At 44.8% G+C, this 13013-nt stretch overlaps 1 protein-coding gene across 1 annotated transcript in view; it reads right to left on the minus strand.

The window, feature by feature from the left end:
* Window positions 1-1394: 1394 nt before the first annotated feature.
* The window catches only part of LOC146859794 (catalase), a 408907-nt gene continuing 397288 nt past the window's right edge, over window positions 1395-13013 (minus strand). The window contains exons 12-13 of the mRNA XM_085643517.1: window positions 4753-4842; window positions 1395-2818 (exon numbers count right to left, since the gene is read on the minus strand). Coding sequence (XP_085499643.1) covers window positions 2753-2818; window positions 4753-4842 — 156 coding nt within the window. The 3' untranslated portion in view covers window positions 1395-2752. The remainder of the gene's footprint in view (window positions 2819-4752; window positions 4843-13013) is intronic.

A 13013-nucleotide genomic window follows, 5' to 3' on the forward strand; every position in this document is an offset into this window, starting at 1 on the left:
GACACTAATGGGAGTAGCTGTGAGCTGTATAAATGTATTTATTTATTTGAAGGTTTTATATAGCGCGAACATGACCCTTGCGGGTATCAGAGCGCTTTACAAGAGAAGTAGTTAACAAAGGAGACAATATACAAGGGAAAAATAGTATTTCAGAATAAAGTCTTATGTTCCAGCTGGTTGTTCTAAGAGTCCGCATCAATATTTAAGTAAATTTCGACATGAGAAGAGATTTGACTTCTTTTTTTAAATAGACAGTTGAGGGGTTGAGTCGGATTTCTGGGGGTAGTGCATTCCAGATCCTTGGAGCAATACCAGAGAAAGTGCGGTTATATGTTTTCTTCTTGGCGAACCTTTGAGGCTTCAGAAGAAGGTTACTGGCGCTCCTGGAAGATCTGTTTCCACACAAAAGCTCCAGTTTCTGGGCCAGATAACTCGGTGTGTTGTGATGGATGGCCTTATGCGTCATGCAGGCGATTTTTAATAGAATTTTTGCTTCGAAGGGTAGCCAATTGAGCGCTTTGAAGTCAGGGGAGATGTGGCTATTTCTTTTAGAGCCTGTGATGAGCCTGGCCGCTGAGTTGAGTGATGCTCTTAGGGGGGCAGTTGTAGATCTAGGTAGTCCACAGAGAGATGCACTACCATATTCTAGTCTGGGAATTACTAGTGCTCGTCTATATAACATAACAAATGTCCTTCGAATACCTTGAACCCAGTTAATTTGATATCATTATTTTACTTATTGTCCTAAAAATGTTAATTAGAAGTCATGTTAAAGGGCTTTGTCGACTTACATTTGATGTCCTAGTGTGTCGTAAAGACACCACCCAAACTGGAACAATAGATATTAAAAAACGAATATTAGGTACATTTCCAGATCCAACGACTAGATAGGAAAATAATGCACAGCAAGTAAACCTAGAATTGCAAAACACATACACAATTCCATTCTGAAATGTATTTAGAGCAGAAATCACTCCTATAAGTGGGAAGTAGGTGTGTAGGTAGGTGTGTGTGTGTGTGGGTGTGTGTGTGTGTGTGTGTGTGGGTAGGTGTCGTGTAGGTATGTGTGTGCGTATCGCAGTGTGTTTCTCCCAGTTCTATAAAGCATCTGTCTACGTGGATGATACTCAATATTGTGGAATACTCATGGTCCTTTCCAATCATAATAAAATATTTTTATAACAAGTGCCATTTTCAGCCGCAAAAGCAAAATAATGTGTACAAGGGTGGAGGAAAATTGTAAGCTTCTCACAATAACATCAGAGAAGGAGGAAAAACAAAAGTTCCATGAAGGGAAAAAAGCCAAAATTAGGCAAGGATACTGTCGTTGAGTTGGTTCGATATCACTAAATCATCCTCTCGATTTCCAATTTTAAAAAAAGGACAAGCAACAGTTAAAATGTATTTTTTATTATAATATTGAAAGTGTTCAGTTATGATGCTTTTACATGTACAAACAGAATTATGTTGCCGAATAATGAAGAATGTTCCGTGGTGGAGACATGGCATTGAATCAGGCATCATATGAGCTAGGAAGACAAGTGAACAGCAGGAAAAATTGTGAGCTTAAAAGTCTCAGCATCGTACTTCTGCATGTCCACCTTCACAAGTCTCGCAAAATAGCTTTTTTTTTAGGGTTAGTGCATTTAATTTCAGCAACAATTAACGACTTCTTTAAAAAATCATATCAACGTAATGCATGAATATACAAACAAAAATTAACAGGTAGACAAGTCAGCCATTTTGAAGCAAGCATACAAACAGTTCAGCATATGCAATGCAATGCAATTTTGGAAGTGGCCTTATCTAATAAAGTAAAACTTTCCGAAATTGAATGATTTCAGAGAATTGACATGCAACTTGTAGCATCAATTCTTAATTTCAAGCACCTAGGCCGTTCCTCAGATTTGAGCTAATTTCAGATCTTCAGGAGTTGGTTTGCCAAGTTCCAGGTACTTCCCACCCAAGACTATTTTAATTACTTTAACAATAGGCAACATTAAAAAATAATGGTTTATGAGACGTTTTACACAGAATGTTAGTAATTGTGCAGTTGTTGAGATATCAACCACAACATGGGTTTCACATTGAATCGGACAGGACACAAAGGCTGAGAAGTTATGTGCAGAAAGGCATGGGTTGAGCACGGAGGTCCTCTTTGTAGGATTCGGTAAATTCAAAGATACTGAATACACGGGGGGGTGGCAGTCTCACTAATGGCAAATAACTGTCCATTTGTTTCACTGACTAGGGTCATTTGAAAGCCAAAGACACCAATGGCATCACTGGCTAAATTGCACCGTTCCAAACAAGAAAGGGTAGCATCGGGGGATATCGAAACCTGTGCAGCACAATTAGCCCTTCAATTTAACAAACCTCACGCCAGCAGTAAAGCAGCGAAATGCTCCCACAATTACTTTTGCCCAAAATATGCACTCCATTAGTCTCTAGCCAGGGTAAGTCATTAGGGAAGCAGTAACAAAGGAAATTAAATTTTGTCAGTGTATTATTTCCAGGGTAAAAAGATTCTACAACAAGATTTTGTAAGCTATGCATCAAACTACCACCGCTAGGCATATGTTTATTTTCTCTTCATAGGATGCGATTTTTCAAAGGCCTTACATAGCTACGTATGCATCGCGGCATAAGTGCGCATGTTATCATTGGCCAGCTGCTACATTCGTCATCTTCAGTTTATTCATTAAGGTTCATGGCGGCGATACTCAGGACGGACCAGGCATTGCTGCCGAGCTCACAGGTTGGACTTTTCACTTGCAGACAGGTGAGAGGCATGTGGTTGAAAGGTCCGGACTAAATTCTGAAATAAAGGAGACAAGAATGTTCAGATACTGAGAAGGATGAGCAATGCATTCAATGCCCTTTTGGTGCACTCCCGTTAACACTTTCATCTAGGTCTATAGGAATAAATTTGCTCTACATTCACCACTAACAAGGAAACATACTGCAGAATACACCACGCAAACCTTCACATTCTTGTACGGTAGTGAGTTTTCACAATGGTGTCTTTCTAATTATCCTAGCACTAACAATATAATTGAATTCTAACTGTAGCCTTCCAATTGACCCTGCATCAAGGACAGCAAAATGCTGCAATAAACAATATGAACTCACTTTACTTAAGATGTGTGTACAGTACATGCAGATCAACAGCACAACAGTTAAACAAATACCATTTACACCTGTCATGTGCAAGAGATTCCCAATCCATGCATCCGGTGTCCCAATGATCCATGAATATAAAACTCAAGAGAAAAGAGGTCCGCATGCTGGGGCCACGGAAGCATTAGCCTGACCCCTCCTTTAACAGGGCGGCCTAAGGCAACTTGCAGAAAAATCCCAGACTACTCTCACAGCATTTGTTTTTAAGGACTTTACTGTCCTCCGTCTAATAGAACTGCGCTGCTTTCAACAAAATTCCTTTGCTGCTACTGAAATCAGAAGCATTATTTGAACTTGTGACACTTCAGAAGAGAAGGATTCTGGCTTGCCAAGGACCACAAAGAGGGGACATTTGAGCTCAAGGATCTTTATCGATTTATATAATGTTCACTTGATCTTCTAAATTATTAGCCATTTAAAAGGTGCAAAGAGCCATTTAAAAGCAATGGTGCAGTAGTACGACTGGGCATGGTCGTCACAGCAATGATGTACGATTGCATTCAAGTTGCTATTTGACGGGACACCTAAACCTTTCTGCACTTGCACCGGAATCTGTTGCATCAACAAGCAGACAGTGATTATACACTGCATTTGGATGACGCTTCTTTGCGTCAATAATGTTAATTATGAGGGACTGTCAGCTGTAATACCACATCATTTCTGGTCTTAGACTTCACCATAAGCTACTTTATCTATGCATTTCCTGTCTTAGAATGCACATTGCACACCACATGTTTCAAAGGTTTCCTACAACCATATGGTGACACAAGTGTCATGCCACCACACATGCCATGACCCTGTATTTTTCAATTTATAGAACAGGCTCTGCATGGCATGTTCCACCAAGCAGGGGTTTGTGTTTAAGATATCAGGGAAAATGGAGTGAGGCTGATCATACCGTGCTATGGCCACTGTCCGTGTCCCTGATTAACCCTAATTATTTCAGAACAGAACTCTACGTACTAAACGCTATATGAACACAGACTGGATCTACATTATTCAGACAAAATATATCTTGGTTTGGTTTTAAAAGCAGCTTTTTGTATTGATATCAGTTTATTTCATACATTAGCAGCCTCTGCAAGTATTTCTCAAGCACAGGAATACAAAATCCACCAGCATTTCCTGCGAAGACTTTATTAATCAGATGTTTTAAATTATTTTTATTAAGGACTACTTAGATTGGCCAATCCTATGGGCAATCTTTCACTATCTCAAAAGCCAAAGATTGGAAGGAATTGCCTGAGAACATTACATTGAATTTTCTTTTTAGAAATACTCTGATTGCTCCTCCATTAATCATGTTCAGAGTACCGACAGGGATTGCGATCTGAATCTTGATCAGTCGTTGCAGCACTTTATAAATAAAAAGAAATACAGAAAAACTGATTGCAACAGACTTTTTGCAACATAACTGAAAATTTCTTGGTTCTTTTCCACTGCTGCATGTATGCTAAAAGCCCATTCTTCGGACACCAACCCAGGCAGACACCATTCCGGGCCGAAAAACTTGCAAAATGAGAACTATTAGAATTTGATGCAATTCCCAAGGAAAGTGTGACCCTCATTCACCTTTTTCCCAATGGCTTCAGCGTTGAGTTTATCCAACACGGCTTGGATACGAGAGCCATAATCTGGATGTACATCCGAGAAATTTTTAACCTATGGGAGAAAAAAGAAAACACAATTACTGGTATAATAATTTTGATAAACAGTTCCACGGAAATAATATAGAGATGCAATGTCCACAGCTGTGCATAATTAATGTAACTGTTTGTACTCGGGAAAACACCCCTGCACTAGCACTCCTTATCTCCTTCCCTGCTCATGACGGAACCACTCCGTCATGAGCCACGGGCGCCGTGTGCTCATGAAGGGAGTGGTTCTGTCATGCTGCGGCCGTTGGCAGCCGCTCCGCCCACGCGGCACTGATTCCCCGCCTGTGCGGGCGATCAATGCAAGTGGGCGGAGTCGTGACAGAACCACTCCGTCATGAGCACAGCGCGCCCGTGGCTCATGACGGAGTGGTTCCGTCACGAGCATGGCAGCGCCGCAAACACCCCAAACCCCCCCAGCGCCGCGGCAAAATTCGTGCCGCGGCGAAGGGGTTAAACGCTGCTAGACTTTCCAGAGAAGAGGGGCATCTGAGTGAGCCGACAGCACAAAATAACCAAGCAAGTAAGGAGATCTAACGTATTACAAAAGACAATACAAAATGGTTACCACACAAACAATGGCATCATGCCACATACATAGAGATTCCTTTAGTATCCCTGATCACAAACGTGCACCGTAGTTTTCTTACAACCTGTGTTTAGAGGAAAACCTTGATGTTGGACGCAAGTCAGACGTAGTCCAGGAGTGGAAGGACTTAAGTTGGGAAGGGTTCTGCTCAGTCTCTCCTGCCCTTAATGGCATTAAGATGCTTTCTCCAGATAGACACATCGAACAAGCCTGTGTAGCAAACATGGCTGCCGTATGCCCCTATTTAAGACTGACTAAGGGAAGGCAAGTCATCTAATGGACCTCAGAAAAGAACACAAAATATGGCATCAAGAGATCTTTAGGGTGGGTAAGAACTGATATTTTTTAGTTTACAACCGTATTCAGTTTGCAATTTGGCAAAATGAATTTTACCCGAAAAAAACTTGTTACAATTATTCCACTGCCCAGATCCGTCAGTTTAACCTTTAGAACAGGTCAGGTTTCTCTGCTCACTTCGAACTTGATTGGACATCATTCACTTATTCACCTTTCGAATACATCACGCCGGCCCTTAAATCCCTAAATTAGCTACCCATTGAAGGTAGATGCTTTTATAAGACTGCCTGCATCACACAAAAAGCTCTTCACCAACAATCCCCGCAATACCTAACTAACAAACTCAATAAAGCAGGCCTCTCCAGACTGACGAGAAGCACCAATGCTCTCCTCCTTGTCCCTCCGCTACTAAAAAAAAGAAAACCACCCAATCTCGTTCCTTCTCTAGAAATGCCCCGAACATCTGGAATGCCCTCCCAAAGGGACCTGCACTGTAAGAACAATTGTTACTTACCTGTAAACAGGTGGTTCTCCAGTATTGGTGTCTTTCATAGATTCACATGCTTGAATATTCCCCGTCGTCGGAGTGGGAGTCCCACGGTAAATAAAATAGCAATATATATAGTCATAATATACCTAAATAATCCCATAAATAGAGCTATGTAGGTGTAAAAAAACACCAAGAATGTACCTATATAAAATCTCCATAGGGAAACATGGAGAGAGAAAAAAGACATTTGCAGTCCATCTCTGTCATTATCTTGGTCCAAACTACAGCCAATCAGGCGTCAGCACCTCTCCAGAGCCTTCTCCTCAGAGTTCCTGACCTCAGATTTTCGTAGCACCAAAGTGTATGCATAGTTTATGAGGAGGAAAAAGCCTCTGAAGGGAGGAGGGAGGGTCGCATGTGAATCTATGAAAGACACCAATACTGGAGAACCACCTGTTTACAGGTAAGTAACAATTGTTCTTCTCCAGTATTGGGGTGTCTTTCATAGATTCACATGCTTGAATATGAATAGAAAGCAGTAACCATATTATTGTTTCCATAATGACATCAACATGAGATCGCAATGATCATAACCTTCTTATAAAAACATCACATGCATATATATATACATACATATATATATATATATATATATATATATATATACCTATATCTGTTGACATACAGCATGTATCTAAAAGCAATGAACAATATTGAACAGTAAATGGAAACAATATGGAGGCGGGAGGAAGAGGCTCACCTTATTTAAAAAGATTGTGCAGCACTGCCTGTCCCACTGCAGCATCCTCCTCGCTTAAAGCCGCCAAGCAGTAGTGCTTAGTAAACGTGTGTCTGGTCGACCACGTAGCTGCTCTGCAGATGTGTTGCAAAGGTACTCCAGCAAATAAGGCGGTAGATGATGATACTGCCCTAGTGGAGTGTGCTCTCACTGAAGACTGCAGTGGTTTGTTTGCCTTTTGATGGCAGAAGACAATAGCCGTCGAAATCCAGCGGGCAATCGTCGGTTTAGTAACCGGACGTCCTTTATGACAGCGTCCATACGCTATAAAAAGCTGATCGGATTTTCGAAACGAAGCTGTCCTGCTGATGTAGAACTTCAAACATCGTTTCACATCCAAAGAATGCAACGTTTGCTCCGCAGGTGTCTGAGGATTAGCAAAGAAAGTCTTTAATATGACTGGCTCGTTAATATGAAAATCAGAAGGCACCTTGGGTAGGAATGATGGATTGGTACGCAACACTACAGCATCCGGTTTGAACTGCAGGAAAGGAGGTTTGATGGTAAAAGCATGGATGTCACTGACACGACGTGAAGACGTTAGTGCCAGAAGTAGGGCCACTTTCCAAGTTAGATGTTTTAAGTCGGCCTTGTGAATGGGCTCGAACGGTGGTCTCATCAATTGCGCTAACACAACGTTAAGATGCCACAACGGAGGACGCCGAATTGGCGGAAATTTTCGGAATAAGCCTTTAAAGAATTAGCGGATTATTCTTGAGGAACAAAGGGAATTTGAGCCATCCTGTCGGAAACGGGAAATCGCTGCTAGGAAAACCCGTAAAGTTGCATGGGATAGTCCGGAACTAGCCAAGTGCAAGAAGAAAGGTAGTAATTGGTGTGCCGTGGAATGTATTGGGTGGATTCCGTTAGAAGCACACCAGTGGCAGAATCTTTTCCATTTCAACTTGTACGTCTTGACTGTAGAGGGTGCTCTTGCCTGGGCCAAAATGTCCCTACAATCCTGCGGGATGTCTAGATGGGCGAACTCATGGTGTTCAGGTTCCATGCCGATAAACTCAGTGAGGAAGGATTTGGATGACAAATCCTCCCTTCGCTCATCGTGAGCAGATCTGTCCGAGACTGCAGGAGGATTGGTTGGCATTGGGACAGCAGGAGCAGTTCTGAGAACCATGCCTGTCGGGGCCAACGTGGGGCTATTAGAATCAGGTGGCAAGGTTGTCTCTTCATCTTCCAAAGGACCCGAGGTATGAGGGGAATTGGAGGAAAAGCGTACGCAAATAGATTGCACCAGTTCATCAAAAGGGCATTTCCCTGTGACCCTTTGTGGGGATGCCAGCTTGCATAATCTCGGCATTTTCGGTTCTCCGGCGTAGCAAAGAGATCCAGCCGTGGACGACCCCATTGTTGGAATATCCTCTCTAGAGTTGGTTGGTGTAATTCCCATTCGTGGGTCGATGAGGAGGACCTGCTCAGGGAATCCGCTAGGACATTGGATGTTCCTGGTAGATGAACTGCTGTAATCATGATGCGATGGCTGAGAGACCAGTCCCAAATTGATTGAGCTAACCTGGACAGACTCGGGGATTTCGTTCCGCCCTGTTTGTTCACATAGTGCATACAGGTTGTGTTGTCTGTCTGTATTAGCACTGATTCTCCTTGGATTAAGGGTAGAAATGATTTTAGAGCCAGAAAAATCGCCATAAGCTCCAACCTGTTGATGTGCCAAGTTCTTTGATGTGTTGACCATCTTCCTTTTACAGAAAGATCTTCCAAATGAGCGCCCCATCCCTCTAATGAGGCGTCTGTCGTGATTGTCCTGTCCGGTGTCACCAACAGAAATGAAGTGCCTTCTGCTAAGTTGGCTGGTATTGTCCACCATTCGAGTGCTGACCTCATTTGATCTGTGACACATACCATGTCGTTGAAAGATCCCGACACTTGACGCCATTGAGCATCCAGTGCTTCCTGGATAGGACGTGCCCTTAGCCTGCAGTGAGGAATCAAGGCAATGGACGATGATGCCATCCCCAGAAATGATTTCAACAGTCTTACAGAAACTGACTTTTTTGACCTGATCAAATTCACCAGCCGTAGTATCTTTTGTAGACGCTCCTGGGATAGAAACGCTTTTGCTGATACCGTTTCTAGAGTGGCTCCCAGAAAGTCCTTTTGTTGCGAAGGATGAAGCTGGGATTTCACTGCATTTATGGAGAGACCTAATGAGCGAAACATCTCCTGGCATAGAAGCGTGTGTTGTCGCAGGCGAGCGCTTGACTGTGATTTTAGTAGACAATCGTCTAGGTATGGAAATATTTGCACACCTTGGAGTCGCAGAAACGCTATCACTGGAGCTAGTACCTTCGTAAACACTCGAGGGGCCGAGCGCAGACCAAACGGTAACACTTTGAATTGGAAATCGTGTTGACCCACTCGAAAACGCAGGAACTTCCGATGACGTTGTAATATAGGGATATGAAAATAGGCATCCTGGAGATCTATCGTTGCCATGAAATCTTCCTGCGAGAGTAAACGCAAGATCTCTACTAACGTCATCATACGAAAGGATTGGCTCTTTATATATTTGTTGAGCGCCCTCAGATCGAGGATGGGCCTCCATTCTCCGTTCTTCTTTGTGATAAGAAAGAACCGGGAATAAAATCCTTTCCCCCTTTGAGATATTGGTACCAACTCTATAGCTCCTTTTTGACTTCGAAGACGAACTTGATGTAAAAGTTCCTTGAAGTGAGCTGGTGGTGGTCCGGTGGGTGGTGTGGACGGAGGGAATTTCGTGAACTCTAAAGCGTGCCCCTTTTTCACAATGTCCAAAACCCAACGGTCCTTTGTAATTGAGGACCATTGAGAAAAGAACAGAGAGATTCGACCTCCAACTTTGCTTGTCTGGTAAGAGTAATTGTCTTTTTGACGCGTTTCCTCTGTATGAGGATTTCCCTCTATACAACTTGGAGGCCTCCTGTCGTGATGATTGTTGGTGCTGGCTATATGAATAGCGGTTGGATCCTTGATTATTGGGTCTATATTGATTATTTCCCCTTCGAAAATTTGAGGAGGTGCCGCGTCCGCGTGCACCACGAAAATTTTGTCTTTGAAAATGTAAATTTCCGAGAGATTTAGCCGTCTCAGTATCCTTCTTTATGGACTGGAGCGCTTCATCGACGTGATTTCCAAATAACGCCTCTCCGTCATAAGCCATTGTGAGAAGTTGGCCTGGTATATGATACTCACTAGTTAAAGTGATCACCTTGTACCATGCCAAGCAACCCTTATGGTGTGGTTGTAAGTCAACCTTTTCGGACTAGCTGCCCTAGTGGTAGCGTAGGCTAAGCAGTCTTTGAGGCTAAACTCGTGAAGCGTGTTAAGCAAGCTGTTTTACCAATAGTAACCCCCTTTTATACCAATGAAAGGACACCACACAGATATATATTCAAAATATATATGTATTTATTTCTCAAAGTAACCCCTAGTCTCTTTATGAGCACAGGAGCACAAATCGTCAAACAAGATTATCACAGAATACACAGAAGTTGCACTTTATATGGATAGGCCCTGGTGGCCACTCAAACCATATACTAAAATAGTGGTATAAGTACCACGAACAGAAAAGGGAAAAGGCCTAGGGCCTCTAGAATCGCTGGGCCTACAAGGAGCTAACGTCAGTTAGTGACCAGGAGGTCCACGGGTGGCGTGTGCAGAGCAAATAGTCACACGCGTGCTCCCATAGGTTTCAATGGGTGCGTAAAAAGTACAAAGTTACTGCCAAGGAGATCTTCCGGGTTGACTAGGAACTTAAGATTTGGAACACAGGCACTAGAGATGTATTACTACACATGGGCACCGGAGTACCAGCTTTACCTCACCCACAGGAAGCGGGTGCATAGGCCTCAAAGTGCGTCGGGTTTCTTCTATCGGTTCCGTGGGGCCTGTAGACAAAAGTGCTGCAGGCGGTCGGTCGGGAAGAGATGCAGTGGATCCAAGAGTGGATCGGAGATGTTGAAGACCTGTAAGCAGAGGGGACAGTGTTCACAGTCACTAGCCAGTGACCAGCGTGGCACCAGGTGGGTACCAGGCGATGTCGGGTGCAAACAGGTGATGAGGGGTAGCTTGTCTCCGCAGCCACGTGGTCCCTGAAGGTCGACGACGTCCAGGAGTCGGCTCACGAGCTGTCCCACGCAGGCTCTCGCTGTCGGCGGTGTCGGCGACTTGATCGAAGCAAACAAGCCTTGGCAAAAGCAATTGCAGGAGGATTCGGAAATCAGCTGTTGGTTCTGACCAGCAAGGTCAGAGGGATTGCTCCTTTGGAGGGGAGCAAGGGCCAGTCTGGAGCAACCAGACCAGCGGTGTTTGTCGTAGATTTCGTCGCCAAGATGGCCACTAGCCAGCGGGCCAGCAACCGGTTAGGCGCGTCGAGTGGCAAAATGCAGAAGGGCCCCACGCAGATCGTGGAGATGCTGGAGGGCTCACCTTTGGTGCAGATGCTGCTCGAGGGTTGGGCTTCTCAGGACCCAAAGCACAACTTGGAGGGAGCCTCGGTTGTTGCACTGGTCAGCTTGTCGTAGTCGTTCCAAGATGGCTGGCTCCACGTGTCTCGGTGCCTCCACGGGTCTCCTCTTTTCAGGGACTGTGGATCGGGCGGTGAGAGGTCTGGAGGTCCAGGTCTTGTCAGTCTCTGGGCTCGGGCTCCGGCGGGAGGCGGCGGCAAAGCAGACGGTGATTCGCTGGATGGTGCTTGCGTTAGCAAGGTGGTCACTCCCTGACCACAGGGGAGATTGGCTTCAGTCCTCTGTGCGGCAGAGCGTCGAAGTTCCCGTCGTCTTCTTAGTTTCAAGTTGATTCCAGGATGTCTAAAGTCTTAGGACACAGCTCCTACCTTTATTCGGATTCTAGGGGCCGGACTACCTGCTAGGTCCCTCCCTATGGGTGGGACCAGGAAGGGGGGTGGTTACACCCCCAATCCTTTGTCCAGCTCGCCCCAGGCCCGGGACTGGTGTGCCCCAGGACCGGTTTGAACTGGCATATGCACCGAGGCTCCTTGTGAGCCACAGGCATGTCTGGTTTCTTTCAAGCCCTACCTGACCAATACACAAAATCCTGTCTGGGGTGGTGCACGCACCTCCCCTGGCAGGAAACCCTTTGTCCACACCTCCCAAGCTGGAAGGACTCCCAGCAGCAGGAGGGCAGACTTGTGTCTGTGGTGGCAGCATCCATTTTGTGGAGCTGAGGCTATGTCTGATTTTACCCGGGTTTCAGGCACTGTACATGTCGTGTCCCTCTAGAAGGGTGGAATGCTAACCCCGTCGCCAGAATTGGCGAGGGGTTAGTATTCCAATTCGTATGACACCTTACTCGACATGTTTTGATAAAGCCAAACCAAAGATAGCATTTAACCGCGAGGTTCATAATGCACTTAAGAGTATATGGTATGACGATATCTGGAAACAGTAGAAGGAAGTTGTTCCGACCACTGCAGACAGGCTCAGCTCATGCCAGAGCACCATCTCACATGGAACCAAGCACTCTGCCTTCAGGATTGTTAAGGCCTGCCATAGGAGTGACTCATAGGTTACCAGGTGTCCCATTTAAGGTTAGGTATAGGTATACTACACCTAAGTAAGAGGTGATTACACCAACTTACCCCAGCTGAGTGATCAGCCAGTTGTGTCAGATTGTTAGGCCAAGCCTGGGGTGGCATAATACATGCTGCAGCCCCTGGCAGGCCTTGGGTACACCAATGCCCTGGGTACCTAGTGTACACTGGTACAGGGGCTGACAGGGTGATCCACTTCCAATTGGTTATGCACCTAGGGTGCATAGTTTTAATTTAGTAGAGAGAACAGCAGGCTGGGGGTCTGATTGGCAGGCCCACAGCCTCAATATGTCAAAAACCAGTGAAGCAAAAAGCAAAAATTTGGGGTGACCATAGGATAGCAGACCCTACTCTCCTACACAACCCCCCCCCAAACGCTGGGACATTAAACTAGCCTTGACCAGTCTCGTCTTCATGTCCTAAGTGGAAGTACCTGGAGA

The sequence above is a fragment of the Triturus cristatus genome, chromosome 3_1, assembly GCF_964204655.1.
Source record: "Triturus cristatus chromosome 3_1, aTriCri1.1, whole genome shotgun sequence".
NCBI classification, from domain to species: domain Eukaryota; kingdom Metazoa; phylum Chordata; class Amphibia; order Caudata; family Salamandridae; genus Triturus; species Triturus cristatus.